Below are 17,615 nucleotides of genomic sequence, written 5' to 3'. Positions count from 1 at the left end.
TTCAAAATAAATGTTCAAATCATTTATCTAATGTTTCTACTTTTACTAGTTGTAATAAATATCTCTTAGTTAACTCTGTTTTATTTATAAAATGAAATAAAATAAAAATTTATATTTCGACACAAAAGAACATTGTAGCCGAATTCTCAAAACCCATAAAAAGTACTTGAGTAATTCGAGGACTATTTTTCGCCTCATGAAACTTGAAACTCTTTGAGGAAAAGTCGTAAAGGACACGCTTGAAATTCAATAGACCCTTGTTCTAAAGAAACAAGTAATAGTACAAGTGATATGTAATTAAAGAAAATAAGATTATTAAATAACATTTATAATTAAATATGATTTTATATAATATTGAAGTTGAACAAAATTAAGTTAAATGAATTAATTATTAATCAATATTCTGTACTTAATTTATGACGACGGCACACAAAAAAAAAGTTGTTTCTACTTTGGACCGGACCCACTTACGGACATGTATTTTGACGAAATCTTATCTCATGAACTTTTTAAAATTTTGAAAAATATCAAAAAACCAAAGAAAATCGGGAAAATTGCAATTATAAATATGAGATTAAATCTATTAAACACGATTGTTAATGACTTGGGTGCATTTTCATGGATGGAATATGATCTTAGAATTAAAAAATTGGTAAAATTTTAAAATCTTTAAAAAATAGCATGTAAGGAGGAGGTACGAAACGATATTTTCGAATTTCATACTGTCGTTCGTTTGTATTAAACTGTTTTATCGTCAAATGACCAGCGCAGTGGCCCTGATAGCCAGCGCTTTCTCAGTAAGTATTGACTTCCAGCAGTTACGGTTAATTTATACACCAAGTTGGCGGTAATTCTTCTCTCAACAACAGTTGTAAGCAAATTGACGGAAATCTACGGCCGCAACTTGAATACAAGTTAATAATCAAATTTGTAGTTAAATTTCCTTTCAACTTTACTACAATTTGAAGGAAATACTTGTAGAGCAAGTTTTGACGTCTATTTGCAGAGTAGGTTATAGGTAACTAATAGGTAATCGCTCGCTTTGCCAACTCTTTCCGTCAAGTTTGCTTCAAATTGCGGACGTAGATTGACAGTAAGTTATAGGTAAGGTGGCTATCAGGGGGATTCCTTATTTTTTGTTTTCTTCTGGCATTTCTCTTGTTAGCATCGAGCAAAAATCTGCCATCATGTTGACATTATAATTTACTCAATATCTACCCTTCATTTCACTTATGTAGATAATTATATTAATATGTACATATAATTTTATATACTTGTCATGCAGTATTATATATTATATATTACATTATAAATAGCTTGAAAATTTTATTTTTGTATACCGTTAGCGAAGTTTGCAAAAATTACTGAATTATATTCCAAACGAGTTTAATTCGAAAACGTATTGAGCTTACCAATTGAACGTTATTAAAGTTTCACACATAATTGTTTCCAAAATAAGTTGTATGTTTAGATAAAATCACCTCCGCTAGAGCATCCATAAAAATCGGAATATCGTGACAGAATAAATTAGAGAATTTTCTGTTTTAATCCAATTCACAATATATCTTGTATAGAGTTCAAAAATATATATTTTGTATAGAGTTGTGGGGCTTTTTTTATACACATTCTACTAAAGGTATAAATTAATTCAAATTAAACAGAAAAAAACTATGATGATAAATTATCATCACTTCCGTTGTAAAAGAAAGTGTCATTGACCGTCAATGACATCTAGTGGATAAAGACTTATTACTCAAACGTGTCATTTGCGATTGCTGATTATTATTATGAAAAACCTTAAAAGACAGCAGAACAGTAATAGACAAGCCATTTTGAAATGAATTTAATGTTATTATCGACATCAACAAGTATTGTTATTGTGCAGTAGATGTTAATCAAACTTATAGCCGTGAAGATTAGAATCAAGTAGTTAAAATTTTGTTACGTGATAACAGATACAAAACAGAATAAAACGTTTCGTTAAAAGAAAAATAAGATGAATCGTACTGATGGTTTAGTTCAAAGACGAAGAGTAGTTAATAGTGGTAATACTATAGGTCAGGATGGATATTCTGATCCTAATGGAGTTTACAATGATCAGTCATCTGGCCACGCACCTGACGTCGAGGGTAATTCATTGAAAGATTTTAATTGCAACCCAACTGTCGATGAAGATTCAGACAAAGAGACCAGATTAACGTTGATGGAAGAAGTTCTGTTGCTTGGATTGAAGGATAAAGAGGTAGAACACCATAATTTTTAAATCTTTTAAAAAATAATTTGTTACTGTTATCTATCGGCAGACATGAAATCAGATTAGGATCTAATGACTAAAAATTTTGATGACTGCTAATTACGAAAGTTTGCATGATCGTAAGACAACTAATTGAAACTAATATTGATACTTTGTTATTATTTACGCAGGGTTATACTTCATTTTGGAATGACTGCATAAGTTCTGGACTGAGAGGTTGCATATTAGCAGAATTAGGTCTTCGCGGCAGAGTCGAGTTGGAAAAAGCTGGAATGCGAAAACGTGGTTTGTTAGCTAGAAAATTATTAGTCAAAAATGATGCTCCTACTGGAGATGTACTATTGGATGAAGCTTTGAAACATCTGAAAGAATATGAACCACCGGAACCAGTTCAAAGTTGGATTGAATACTTGAGCGGTTTGTTGTTGAAAATAATTTTACTAGGTATAATTGTTATGTATTGTTGTTGATTAAATTCAATTTTTGCTTTTAGGAGAAACATGGAATCCCTTAAAACTGAGGTATCAATTAAAAAATGTTAGAGAACGATTGGCTAAAAACTTAGTTGAAAAGGGTGTTCTCACAACTGAGAAGCAAAATTTTTTATTATTTGATATGACCACCCACCCATTGACTGACAATTTAGCTAAAACTCGGCTTGTTAAAAAGGTATTCATTATTATACATTAATTTTTATTAAAGAGGTATAGGAACTTTACGAAAATTACAAAAATATTATTAAATTTATAGAATTGATAAAATAGTTACCATATTTAGTCTAAAAAAGGCCATTCGGCAGCTGAAATGGAACTCGATTTCATAATAAATAAATAAAAAAAAAAAAAACTTTTAGGATCGTATACAGAAAAATAATAAATTCATAAATACATATGTAAGAAACAAAAATAAATTTCTGTTACAATAAAACAATGACATCAAAACGAATGCAAAAGTAGAATTTCATTAAATCTGTCTGAGAGATTAGGTAATTTTTGACTTAGACTGATGGTTAGATATACAAATTAAAACTCATTTATTAAGCTTTTAGATGCAATCCACAAAAATTTTACAAGCTATTGTATTCAATAGTTATTTTGCAAAAAAAGATTGCAAGTACTCTTTTGTTTTACTTTTGTTGTAATTCTACGAATTACTTGTTGTAATTAATTAGTTGTAATTAATACGAAAAAAAACTCTACAATTTTTGAACATTTTAAAGAATTTAAATAACTGACCTATACTATTTGATTGAAAAAAAAAAAAAAAAAAAAAAAAAAAAAAAAAAAAAAAAAGTATGCCAATTAAAGCTTATTTCATAAGCTTTCAGATGCAATTTACAGAAATTAAAAGGATGTTGCATTTAATTGTTATTGTGTGAAAAAAAAGTAAAAGTGATGATTTTTGAATTGCTATCATTCCTAAATTATGTAATTTAGAAAAAAAAAATCAGCAAGCAAATTACAGCTTCTTTATCAAGCTTTGAGATACAATATATAGAAAAAATTTAATAGGGTATCGCATTCAATTGTAATCACGCAGAAAAACAGTAAGTCCGAATTTTTGCAATTTTTGAAAATTTTTGAATTGCTGTTATTTCTAAACAAATCGATCGATTTGGTTCATCTTTGAACTTGATCTCGTAAATCGTCCTAAGAATATGTCACGTTTTATTGAGATCCGTATAGAATTGCGGGAGTTAGAGAATAGACAATACCGATTATATCGTACATATGGGGCATTCCATGCCAAATCGACCATTTTTGACTTCGACCTTTACGAATAACTTTGTTTAGAGATTTCCAATTTCAAAGATGGCTGTCTTTTCAATTTGCATGTTTTCTTGATACCCATTTTATACAATTTCAGCATGCAATTTTGCATATTAAATGAAAAAAAATGATTCAATATTATTTGATCTTCCAATTTGACATGTTAGTCAATAAAAATATTAATGAAAATTTACTATCGAGATATTTGATTTTTGGAGCAAGAAGCTAAATTTTCTCAAAACTAGAAGATTTTCTTGACTTAAATAAATTTTCTTGGATCAAGATACGTATTTATTAAAGCAAGAGAATTAATTTTGTTGGAATAAGTGAAATTTCTTGTGTCAAAAAAAAATTTTTTTTTTCGCTCAAGAAAATAATTAGGAAGAAAAATATTTTATTGACTCAAGTGAACCTTTTTTTCTGTACAATTTTTTGAAAAGTCAATTTTTTCCATATAGTTCTTACTATTTGTGAGAACTGACTGAGAAATGGACTTAGTAATCAATGATCTGTCATGTGCCTCTTTATAATTAGTGGTTACTCATTATAGAGGATTCAATAATTACTTTTATGAAAAATAAACATTTGCTCTGGTCAAGTTCCATGACTATATATGGTTACTTTTTTTGCACGGCTCATTATGCGAAACATCAGAGAGTGCTTTACGATCGAAAAATTTGTTTAGCCTTAGTTTCGCAATTATTTAATTAACTACTTGACTAGTTACCTAGTTAGTCTAATTAATTTGCGTATCATTGGATAGATAATTTCATGAAGATTAATTCTGTCAGTGGTAAAAATCAATTTAAGATAAAAGAACCAGAAAAAAATACCAAAATAGTTGAAAAAAAATTTCTGTCAATCAGCACATTTTCCGTTTGAAACACAATAACTTGCGTAAAAATTCGAGAATTCAATCAGTTATTTTTTTATTAACTTGAGATCCACTTTGCGGAGATTGGTATTGCAAATAGTCATCTTACTCAATGTTGTTTAATCGTTAGACATGAAAAACTAAAATAATAAAAAAAAAATACACATGAATGTTTGTATATCTATAAATATCCGCATCAGTAAATGTTCTACCGATGTGCATGACAATTGATGCTGGCACACACTCAGTCTGCATAATCAGTTAAAAACGGCACGCAAAACTTGGAATGAAAAGATAAATAAATAAAAAAAAAAAAAAAAATAGCAAAGTGCAAAAATAATATTAAAATATAAAAAAATTAGGAAAACGGTTGACCCTAAAGGTCGTCCCTGCAATTTCCCGCTAATTCCATATCTGGCCGGTTAAAATTGCACTTTTATGACGTTTTTGAGCTCTTTGAGCTCAAAAATATAATTTGTTTGCTATTTTGAGCTCTTTGGGCTCAAAGAGATAGCTTTTCTATACTTTTACAATCTTCAAGCTTAAAAGTCTGATAGAAGTTTGATAAAACACTATTTTTTGAATTTTCAAACCGCAATAACTTTTGAATGAATGAACCGATTTTCACGCGGTTGGCAGCATTCGACGCAGTTTTTTAAGCCTCATGACGAATGCTTGAGTTTAAATTTGTCAAACAAGAAACTTCGTAGTAATTTCGAAAAAACACTCTTTTCGGTTTTCTTTTGTTCACGATATCTCTCGAACGAATCAACCGATTTTGACCGGGTTGGCAGCGATCGACGTGATTTTTCTAGGTTAAGAGCTAATAAGTTTTTTAAGTTGATCGATAGAGCCATTTAAAAGTAATTCCTAAGAAACCATTAAAAAAAAATTTTTTTTTCAGTTTTTTGAGATTTCTCGAAATCCATCAGTCCGAATCGGTCCAAATTGTATTCAAAATCTCAGTTTGGCCAAGCCCTTGCAAATGGCGTCAACCGCAATGAAATCGGTACATATACACACATATACATACATACATATACACACATATTTACATACAGATACAGAGATAGTGACAACATCGCGGGTGTCATCAGGGAAGCTTCCTGTGGCCTTAAAACGTCAAGCTGGCCTCTATGAATATCATGTACAGCCAATGCTTGTTAAGCAATGAGCCAAGTCCTCACAGTCGAAGAGAATCGATAATTAACCTGGACCTCCCATTTTCGACTTGATCCTGTAAATTAAGTCCATATATTTCTTTCTCTCATAGTCACTATGATGAAATTAATGCCTAAAACGAGTTTTCAAAATTTTTATATCAACAACAATTTCTTTTACAATGAAAATTTTGAGTACTTTTAATTGAAAAATAGATTAAAAATCGACGGTTAAAGATAAATTAATGAAATTTTCAGGATTTATCGTCAAATATCTATATCATAAAAATATTAATAGTTTAGAATTATTAGTTGATTATCCTATTGTTAATGAACTGTTAAGTTGACAAATGAAAATTTTATTGATTTCTTGGTAAAAAAATGAAGTTTTTCGGAAAAGATAAATTTCAGATAATATCAAATATAATCCAGATTATACTATATTATTTTTGTATTATACTCAGTGTGATCTCCGATTTGACCAAGTTATTTTTCTGGTTATACCGCGTAAGATTACACTGGATATAATCCGAAAAAATATCCCGTATAATTTGAATTATACTCAGTAGAATCTTGGATTATATCATTTTTTCAAAAATTGTGATATTCAACTTTTTTTTTTTTTAATTATAAATTTTCTTGAAAATTTGTTAAAATTGTAATAATTATTTTTATTTTTAAATTGTTCATTTTTTTTTTATGTATTTTTCAAAAATGCAATGCAATGCTTGGATAGAAAATATTTAAGGATCATTTAAGCACAATTTTTCAGATAATTTGGGGCTGAAAAATTTTTGGTAAATATTTTCAAGTGGGATCACCATTTTAATTTTTATTTTTTTGAACGAAATTTCTATTTAATTTAATTGATGTATTAAAAAAAAAAAAAAAAAAAAAAACAATGCGCAATTAAAAAAAACCTGATAATCACAATTTTTGAAAAAATAATATAATACAAGATTCTACTGAGTATAATTCAAATTATATGGGATATTTTTTCGGATTATATCCAGTGTAATATGGGGCGGTATAATCAGAAAAATTACTTGGTCACATCGGAGATTACACTGAGTATAATACAAAGATAAGTTAGAATAATCTGGATTATTTTTGTTACTATCTAAAATTTTTTTTACCACAGATTACACTGGGTATAATATAGGAGGATATGCAGTGTCATTTTGTTCTTTCCGTGTAATTAACACTTCAACGGAAGAAAAAAGAAAAATAAAAATTGGATTTTTGGCAGAGGTTTCAACAAAAAAAATGAAAATTTGGCTAAAATTGCGCGGATTTGTTAACTTTCCGATAAAAAATCAAAGATTTTCAAAAATCGGAAAATTATTGTTTTCACCCAGTTTTGCAAAAATCGAATTTTCATCAGATCTAGACGTTTTAAGCCCACAGGAAGCTTCCCTGATGACTCCCGCGATGTTGTCACTATGTCTGTATGTTTGTATTTGTATGAATGTATATATATATATATATATATATATATATATATATATATATATATATATATATATATATATATATATATATATATACACTAGTCACAAAAATTAAGGGATATAAAAAAAATTCCAAATTTTTTGGTGATTTTCAGCGAGCTGTAACTCCGAGGAAAATGATCGCACAGAAAAAAAAAAAAAAGCAAATTGTAGCTCCAAGTGTTTAGTTTTTAGATATGACCATGAAAATTTTTTGTCATCGTCAGGTCTGGAGAAATCCTAAGAAAACTACTGAAAAAAAATTTTTCGAAATTTTTTTTCGTCTTAAAAAAGGTCTACGGGCTTCAAAAAAATTTTTTCGATTGTTTCGTTTAAAAGCTCTTTTAGTAAATTTAATACCCTTTAATTTGACGTAATCAAAAAGCCTGTACGATAATTTGCCGCGGAGTTATCGTCAATCAAAGCAAAAAAGTTTTTTTTGACTTTGGAAATCAATAACTCTGGAAATAATGACCGTATAGGAAATCGAAGGAGGGTTTTGAAAACTACACAATATTCTCTATAAGAAAACGTAAACCGCTTTTGAAGAAAAAATTTTTTTGAATTGAAAACTCGGACTGAAAAAAGACAAAAATTCGCATAATTAAGGATATTTGGATAACTTGGTATAACTTTGGATAAAATGGATGAACGAAGGATATCGTTGGTAATTTTTAACTTCAAAGTGTCCCCTAAAATCCCTAAGAAATTCAAAGCGCTGCGATTTTTTGTTCATAGTGCCCAGAAGCTTCAAATTCTGTGTTTTCGCAAAAATCACCATTATGAGCAATTTTGTGATTTTTCATTCATTTTCCATTGAAAAAATTTTTTTTCAAAATTCTTTATTTTTCGATCAAAGAGATTGATTTTTCAAGAAATTTGAAAAAAAAAAATTTTAATTTTTTCGAAAATTTTTTCGAAATTTTCTCATTTTTTTCGACTGTTGTTTTACCGCCGGCATTAGCGTTACCCAAAGCGTACCACGTGGAGGTTGCTCGGTCGGATTTACGCTTCTCACACACGTGTGTGTGTGTGTGTGTGTGTGTCTTTGTCGGCGTGTTTGTCTGTTTGCAGCTGCCGAATGACCTCTGTACGCACGGCAGTAACTGCTCAGTACCGTGTATTGCCACCTCTGTTCCGAATCACAGCTCGTAAACGCTCTTGCATGTTGATGCATCGTCGAATATCACGTTGCGAAATTCCTTGCCAACAACGTAACAACGCTTGAGTCAACTGATGAAGATTGTGCAGTTGCGGATAGTCTCGCCGCAATCGACGCCCAAGCATGTCCGAAACATGCTCAATTGGGTTCAAATCAGGACTCATCGCTGGATGAATAAGCGTTGTTACGTTGTTGGCGCGGAGAAAAGTTCGCGTACGAACTGCAGTGTGAGGACGAGCATTATCCTGCATCAAAATGAACCGTCTTGCCCCCATGCGTGTGCGCATAGGCAGGACGTGTGGCTCCAGAATTTCGTCGACGTACCTATCGGCAGTCAACGTCCCACGAACGATGACCAACGGGGTTCTGGTATTGAAGGACACGCCTGCCCACACCATGACTGATCCACCATTGAAAGCTGTAACTGGTCTCGTAAAACCATCCCGATCTCGTTCTCCACGACGGCGCCAAACGAGAGATCGTCTATCGCTGCCATGAAGACAAAATCGAGATTCGTCAGTCCATAATACACTGGTCCACTGTCTACGACCCCAATGGTGATGATCATGAGCATAGGCCAATCGGGCTCGGCGATGTCGTGGAGTGAGCATAGTCACGCGATTTGCGCGTCTAGCGCGTAGTCCTTGCTCTCGAAAGCGATTTCGAACCGTCGATGCCGATATGTGTTGTTGGGGAGGACGTTGTCGACGATTGCGAAATTGATGAGCGATCGTGTGGGCATGCGCAGTAGGGTTTCGACGAGCTTCTCGAATGATAGCTCGATCATCACGCTCGGTAGTGATTCGTAGTCTACCTTGACCCGGACGACGATCGTAACTTTGAGTCGCGTTAAATCGGGCATAGGCCCGACTGATAACGGACTGGCTCACTCCCATAGAAGCTGCTACTTCCACCTGACTGTAGCCCTCTTGAAGGAGGGTAACAATGCGAGCCACATCTGTGGCAGCTAAATGTCGACGAGGCATATCAAAAGGTGATTATCAAAGAAAAGCTTACATAAAATTCACGTAAGGAATTTAGGCTAAAAAGAAAACGTAAAATTCAAGTTTTGTGTGAGGAAAAGCCGAACTCCGCGGGGGTATATCAATTTGTTTTTATTGAATTTTTAAAATGAGATTTAAAACTAAGGCAGTTGTAGCGGACAGAAAAAATTGAGTTAATTTTTTTAACAATAGTGAAGCATTCTGAAGACGATAAAAAAAAATTAAAAAAAAATTTTTGATAAAAAAAATTTCGAAAAAAATTTTCGAAAAAAATTGAAAATTTTTTTTTTTTTTTTTTTAAATTTCTTGAAAAATCAATCTCTTTGATCGAAAAATAAAGAATTTTGAAAAAAATTTTTTCAATGGAAAAATGAATAAAAATCACAAAATTGCTCATAATGGTGATTTTTGCGAAAACACAGAATTTGAAGCTTCTGGGCACTATGAACAAAAAATCGCAGCGCTTTGAATTTCTTAGGGATTTTAGGGGACACTTTGAAGTTAAAAATTACCAACGATATCCTTCGTTCATCCATTTTATCCAAAGTTATACCAAGTTATCCAAATATCCTTAATTATGCGAATTTTTGTCTTTTTTCAGTCCGAGTTTTCAATTCAAAAAAATTTTTCTTCAAAAGCGGTTTACGTTTTCTTATAGAGAATATTGTGTAGTTTTCAAAACCCTCCTTCGATTTCCTATACGGTCATTATTTCCAGAGTTATTGATTTCCAAAGTCAAAAAAACTTTTTGCTTTGATTGACGATAACTCCGCGGCAAATTATCGTACAGGCTTTTTGATTACGTCAAATTAAAGGGTATTAAATTTACTAAAAGAGCTTTTAAACGAAACAATCGAAAAAAATTTTTTTGAAGCCCGTAGACCTTTTTTAAGACGAAAAAAATTTCGAAAAATTTTTTTCAGTAGTTTTCTTAGGATTTCTCCAGACCTGACGATGACAAAAATTTTCATGGTCATATCTAAAAACTAAACACTTGGAGCTACAATTTGCTTTTTTTTTTTTTTCTGTGCGATCATTTTCCTCGGAGTTACAGCTCGCTGAAAATCACCAAAAAATTTGGAATTTTTTTATATCCCTTAATTTTTGTGACTAGTGTATATATATATATATATATATATATATATATATATATATATATATATATATATATATATATATATGTGTGTGTGTGTGTGTGTGTAAACCTCCTATAACTTTCGAACGATGTGACCGATTTCATCGTGGTTGACGCCATTCGAAAGGGCTCGACCAAACCTAGATTTTAAATAAAAAATTCAAACTGATAGATTTCGAGAAATCTCAAAAAAACTGAAAAAATGTGAAAAAAATGTTGTTTTCAAGTGGTTTTCTTAGAATAACTTTTAAACGGTTTGATCGACCATCTCCAAAAACTAATCAGCTTTTAACCTTAAAAAACCACGTCGATTACCGCTAATCCGGTCAAAATTGGTTAATTCCTCGAGAGATATCGTGAACGAAAGAAAACCAAGAAAAGTGTTTTTTCTGCAGTACTCCGAAGTTTCTAGTTCGATCAATCCAAACTCAAAAATTCTTTATGGGGCTTAGCAAACTGCGTTGAATGACGCCAACCGCTTGAAAATTGGTTTATTCATTCAAAAGTTATTGCAGTTTAAAAATTCAATAAATAGTATTTTATCAAACTTCTATCAGACTTTTGAGCTCGAAGAGCTCAAAAGCAGAGAAAAGCTATCTCTTTAAGCTCGAAGAGCTCAAAATAATACACAAAGTACATTTTTGAGCTCGAAGAGTTCAAAAACGTCATAAAAGTGCAATTTTAAGTGTTTAGATGTGAAATTTACGGGAATTTGCAGGGATGGCCTTTAGGGTCAACCGTTTTTCAGATTTTTTTTTAAATAGTTGTAATTGAAAAAAAAAAAAAAAAAAAAAAAAAAAAAAAAATCTTCCATTCGAGACCTTGTAAATTATAGCTCGAAGACCTGTCCAAAATTTCATCAAAATCGGTTGAGTAGTTCTCGAGGAATCGTGAGTACCGTTTTTGAAAACATAGTTTTTAGAAAAACGCGCTTACTCAAAAGTTTTGAGTTTCAATTCAACAGCGCCTGGAGCGCCCAACTTTTTAAAATTGTATCTCCGAAACTATTATTCGGAGATACAATATTTAAACTATTGTTCAATTTAAAACATTTAAACATTTAAAAAAAAATCGATTTTTTGAAACTGTGAAACCCATGTAACCCCTTGATACGGAAAAAAATTGTTTTCTTAAGCCTTATCTACCCAATTTCTCTGAAGTTGTAAATAGTAGAAAAATTATATGTCGTAAAAATTTTCACTTCCTACCTTTGTACTCTGGTACACAAACATGTTTTTTTTTTTTTTATTTATTTTCAAGCATGACATCATTTACAATACATGTTTTAGATACAAGAAGCTGTTTTATGTCGCTGGGTAAATGATGCCAGTCGTATGGATAGAAGAATTCTCGCACTTGTTTTCCTAGCTCACGCAGCAGATGTATTAGAAAATGCATTTGCACCTCTATCAGATGATGATTATGAAGTAGCTATGCGTCGTGTTAGAACATTATTAGAACTTGATTTTGAAGCAGAAGCCAATAAACCCAATGCAAACCAAGTTTTATGGGCAGTATTTGCTGCATTTACGAAGTAACATTATACGATAAATAATAAATATGAGGTATGAATTTACATCTTAATCAAATTTTATTTTGTAGTATTGATTTTATTTATCTAACTTTGTTTAACATCTTATCATCAAAGTATTAATGATTTTACAAAATAATTTAAATTTATGAAATAACATCGGCATTTTAATATTTGTGACATATCAAATCCACTAAGATAGAGAAAAAATATGTATTATATATTAACATAAGATTACATTAAACTTATTTAAAAAATAGTAAACTTGGCTGTTGTCAATTATGAAATAACTGATCCAGTAATCATACGAGTATAGGATAATTTATTATTTAAATTTTTTGTAGCTTAATTTTTATAATAATAAAAACTTACTTAGTTGTTATAAAAATTAAAAATTAACACATTTAATGAAAGTTTTATTATCGATTTATAACGGAATTCACAGAAGTAGAAAATAGTAGGGCTATACAATTTAGCCCGTTAAAAAAATTAACCTGGCTAACTAACTGGCTGACTGCTCGGCTTAGCCGGTTAACCGAAATTAGCTAGGCTAACTAGCTAAAGGTTTAATCGGCTAATCGGCTAATTTTATATTTTATAAAGAGACATAATTCGACTGAAAATGAACTTGATTACGTAGTATTTAATATTAATAACAACAATTTACACTTATGAAAGTTTTTTAATCTAGTTTTTCTATCATATCTCTATTTTGGTATAAAAAAATTAGTACATTAGCAGTTTCTGGTGACAAACAGCTTCTTTTGGCAGAAATTTTATTGCCTGCCGTTGAAAAAACCCGCTTGGAATGTGTACTGAAAGACGGCATACATAAAAATTTTCGGGCGAAATTTGCCAGGATCGGAAATTCGTTTCGCTTGAAATTCCACCAAAGTAGTGGATTGTCTGCCTTTGGAATTATAGGCTCTCGGTCAAATTTTATCATTTCTTTTTCAACGATACTTAGGTCTTCAAGACTTGCCATTCTCTGCAGATTTCCAGGCAACCCGCGTACTGGATCAAAAAAATAATCTTAATCTCTCTCCTTTTGATTTTTACTAAAATCAGGTTCATTTACTATAATTCTCTTTGTCATCTCTATCAATTTTTCCTTGATCTTATCTTGAAATGGTTCTTCTTCATCTGCTAAATCTTGGTAACTATAATATTTATAAAAATGATTATTAAAAAATTAGGAAAATGGTTGACCATAAAGGCTATCTCTGCAACTTCCCGCTGATTCCGTTAATACATGGCCATTTTTTTTGAGCTTTTCGAGCTCAAAAAGATACCTTTTCTGTGCTTTTGCGCTCTTTAAGCTTAAAAGCTGATAGAAGTTTCATAGAACACTATTTTTTGGATTTTTAAACCGTAATAACTTTTGAATGAATGAACCGATTTTTACGCGGTTGGCGGCATTCTACGCAGTTTTTAAGCCTCATAAAGAATTTTTAAGTTTCAATTGGTCAAACTAGAAATTTCGGAGTAACTCCGAAAAAACACTTCTTCGGTTTTTTTTTCGTTCACGATGTCTCTCGAACAAATCAACCGATTTTGACCGGATTGGCGGCGAGCGACATGGTTTTTCAAGGTTGAGAGCTGATTAGTTTTTTAAATCGATCGGTTGAGCCGTTTAAAAGTTATTCCAAAAAAACCACTTCTGAAAAAAATTTTTTTTCTATTTTTTTTTAATTTCTCCAAATTTCTCAAAATCTATCGATCCGAATCGGTTCAAATTTTCAGGAGATCTAATTTTGGCAAAGCCCTTTCGAATGGGAGCAACCGCGATGAAATCGATTCAACCGTTCAAAAATTATAAGAGGTTTACTTTTTATACATACACACACATTTTATCACACACACACACACACACACACACACACACACACACGCGCGCGCGCGTGTACGTACGTACGTACATACAGATATAGTGACACCTTCGCGGGAATAGTCAGGGAAGCTTCCTAGGACCTCAAAACGTCGAGATCTGATGAAATCTCGATTTTCGAAAAACGGGGTAAAACCAATAACTTTCCAATTTTTGAAAAGTTTCAATTTTCTTAGCGGGAAGTTAAAAAACTGTAAAATACGGTTGACCTGGCTAGTCATATTGAAAAATTAAAAAAATAATCACCGTAGATCTAAATAAAATGCAACTGCACAACAAGTTACATTTATGTTACTTAAAAAACGAGTTGTTAATTCTTCTTCAAGAATTTTTTTTAGTCATGAAATGTTTTCGCTATCATGATCTTGCTGCTGTAAAAATTTGTCCAATAATGAATAGACAGTTGGCCGTAGCATAGAAAGAGTAGACTGGCTCTCAGAGACCTTCTACAAATGATAATGGCAGCATATCCTCTGCAATCCTTTACACCAGGGAAATTGTTATTGCTTCTGATTTAGGATTCTGGAAAATAAAATTTATTAGTATTCGTAACTATTCTAAACCCTGATTAAGAAAATCAATTTAAAATGATTCAATCGATGCAAAGTGTATATCTCTATCTATGTGGGATCCAATTCAGGGTATTTAAAATTGTTTTTCTTAATTAGAGAATTTATAAATCTAAATACAAATTTATTGTATGCAATATTCAATGAATTTTTCAATAAATTTACTTACATTACGACTATAATACTCTTTTCTAGGTATATATAGTCTAGGTCGTTTATTTAAATTTGCTTGCGTACTTGGGCCGCTTTACGCTTCGGATCTATTATATGCGAAAATTATGGAGTAATTAATTTGTTAGAAATACTGATAAAAATGCTTTTTTATTTTTAATAAGCCATAACTAAATTATTATATTAAATACTGAAACAAAATCGAAATTTACTTACTGAGAATCAGAATCAATCTCATCGATCAGAGTAGTGGCTTGATATTTTTCCGAGTGTTTATTGTTAATATGGTATCTTAATGATGACGTGGTTTTTTCGTATTATATTGCATTTTGCAATATTCACATTGAGCTATTCCACTTGAAATACGTATATACTGATTCCACAGTAACGACATTTTTAAACAATTAACTCACTAATATTATTGATAAGGAATGTATGATCCAAAACTTGAATGTATATCATATATATATATATATATATATATATATATATATATATATATATATATATATATATATATATATATATATATATATATTTCAAAAATATGTACTAACAAATGATTTTAAAAGAAAAAACGCCATTTTACGCCCCTATAGTCGATAAAACGTACTAAATATTTTTTGAGCACCGCCATAATGTGCTAAGACTAAGCCGCCAAATTCAAATAATTTTAATGAATTTCAGTCATATTTAAAAAATACTTCTTTCAATACTTGAAAACATAGATATTTCATAAAATTTTAAAGGAGCCGATTAGCCGGTTTAACCTTTAGCTAATTATCCTAGCTAATTTCGCTTAACCGGCTAAGCCGAGCAGTCAGCCAGCTAATTAGTCAGGTTAACTCTTTTAACCGGCTTAACCGGCTAAATTGTACAGCCCTATAAAATAGTAAATTTTTAATTACTTGTGCACAGTAAAAAATTTTGAGTTATCGCGTCAAAAAAAAATTTGGGTTCAAAGTTTTATGCTAAATATTTAATACTTATGTGTGTTAGTTTGATATAATCGTCCTGTTTCAACAGACTTCAAACATTAAAACCAAGTTTTAATGCCAATATTAATTAAAAGGTATTTGGTTTTTCAAAGTTCTTTGCAAACCTTGTTCATTCATTATAGTAAAACGATATTTGTAATTTTAGGAATAAATACGGTATTATTCTATCTTGAAATCGAGTACAAACTCTTTTCAAAATCAAATGCATCATTACCGAAAACTCACACAACTTCGAATTTATTAATTTTTAGTTAATTGCCGCAAAAGTTTTTTTAATAATAGAAAATAATGTTATCCGTAAGAAATAAATATTTCAACGTTGTCTACATCAAAACTTTAATTTTTTGAGTTAAAAACTTCATAGGAAAAATTTTTTCAATAAAAAAATTTTTTTCAGACAAGTTATCAGTTACAAAATTCCAATTAAATTATCTTTTAGTATAACTAAAGAACTTGTACTTGAACTAACTATTTTTGAAGATCATCTAATAATTGACAGATTCACCGGAATATTTTTTCATTATCGTTAGTAAAGAGACAACCTCAAATTTTTCCCATCAAGTAGTGAAATCTAATACTCAACCTCTTAGGATTTCAAAGATTATAAAAACTCATACATACTTATTGTAATTTTGGAAATTTGAAAAACTAATTAAAAAAAATAAATTTTCAGGCTTTTAATAACAAAATTAAATATCGTATTTTCAAATGAATTTTAGTATTTTTTTTTCTTTTTGCTTCATTAATTTCTCTAGATCATTTTTACTTTTATAATCTTATTGTCAGTAGTGAACGGTCACAATCCTTAAATTTGTTCTGACCTATTACAACACGTATTTCAAAATTGTTGGTAGATTGATACTCTTCAAAGGGTTATTATTTATTTAACAATTTCCCAATATAATTGTGATTTATCTACATTGCGAGAAATATTTTAATTAATTATTTTAGAATTATATAGAAGAGTAAATTGATAAAATGATTGATTTTTATTCATATGTTAACAGGATCCTTCTTTAAACGTGGCATAAATCACGATTAAGTGGTTAAAGCTATTATAATTGTACTAATTTTAATGGAATAATTCTTCCACAATGATTCATCTTCCCAACACTTGCTGGCAAGAAATTAAGCAAAAAAGATGATGGTTAAACATTTCATATGGAATTTTTTCTTTTTTGAGTTCGAAAGTAATGTTGAGGAAATATTAATTCTATTTATTGTAAGATGTCGATTGAAAAAAAAAAAAAAAATACATATGTGTTTTTACATATACGTTGACGATATTGTTACACTCACTTATTATTATAATTTTTATTCCCTAATGATCATTTTTACCCAGATAAAAAGAACATAGTGGCTTACTATACTGTTTCGCACAGTAGTAAGTAGTGCAATAAAAATAACAAGGTTGGATATACTTCGACAGTAGTGAATACATTACAAAATTTTTACAAAGCGTTCATCGTTGTCCAAGCACATCGAACTTTTTTATTATAAAATCGCTATTTAAATATACTATAGGAAACAGTAACCAATGTAATGGCATTTTTTCCGTGTCCAAAATTCATTCCAGTATTAATTTCAACTTATATGATATAATTGTAAAT

At 30.4% G+C, this 17,615-nt stretch overlaps 1 protein-coding gene and 1 long non-coding RNA gene across 3 annotated transcripts in view; one reads left to right on the top strand and one right to left on the bottom strand.

Annotated features, from left to right (window-relative positions):
• The first annotated feature begins 1,795 nt into the window (after nt 1–1,795).
• The window catches only part of Sau (Golgi phosphoprotein 3 homolog sauron), a 33,791-nt gene continuing 17,971 nt past the window's right edge, over nt 1,796–17,615 (top strand). The window contains exons 1-5 of one of the 2 annotated variants that reach the window (XM_074240661.1): nt 1,797–2,242; nt 2,425–2,671; nt 2,748–2,923; nt 12,138–12,413; nt 17,013–17,286. In XM_074240661.1, coding sequence (XP_074096762.1) covers nt 1,997–2,242; nt 2,425–2,671; nt 2,748–2,923; nt 12,138–12,386 — 918 coding nt within the window. In that variant the 5' untranslated portion in view covers nt 1,797–1,996 and the 3' untranslated portion in view covers nt 12,387–12,413; nt 17,013–17,286. Of the gene's footprint in view, nt 2,243–2,424; nt 2,672–2,747; nt 2,924–12,137; nt 12,414–17,012; nt 17,287–17,615 lie in introns of those variants that run through there. The other variant, XM_074240662.1, reaches the window with a different exon arrangement.
• LOC141525958 (uncharacterized) lies at nt 12,386–15,530 on the bottom strand. The gene is made up of 3 exons (XR_012478930.1): nt 15,224–15,530; nt 15,006–15,096; nt 12,386–14,789 (listed from the first exon to the last, which is right to left on the bottom strand). It is a non-coding gene; the product is annotated as an uncharacterized LOC141525958 (long non-coding RNA).

Source organism: Cotesia typhae, unplaced genomic scaffold (genome assembly GCF_013202065.1).
Source record: "Cotesia typhae breed Kobodo isofemale line unplaced genomic scaffold, CoteBio_Ctyphae contig_28, whole genome shotgun sequence".
Lineage (NCBI taxonomy): Eukaryota > Metazoa > Arthropoda > Insecta > Hymenoptera > Braconidae > Cotesia > Cotesia typhae.
This window is presented reverse-complemented; position numbering and strand designations above follow the sequence as displayed.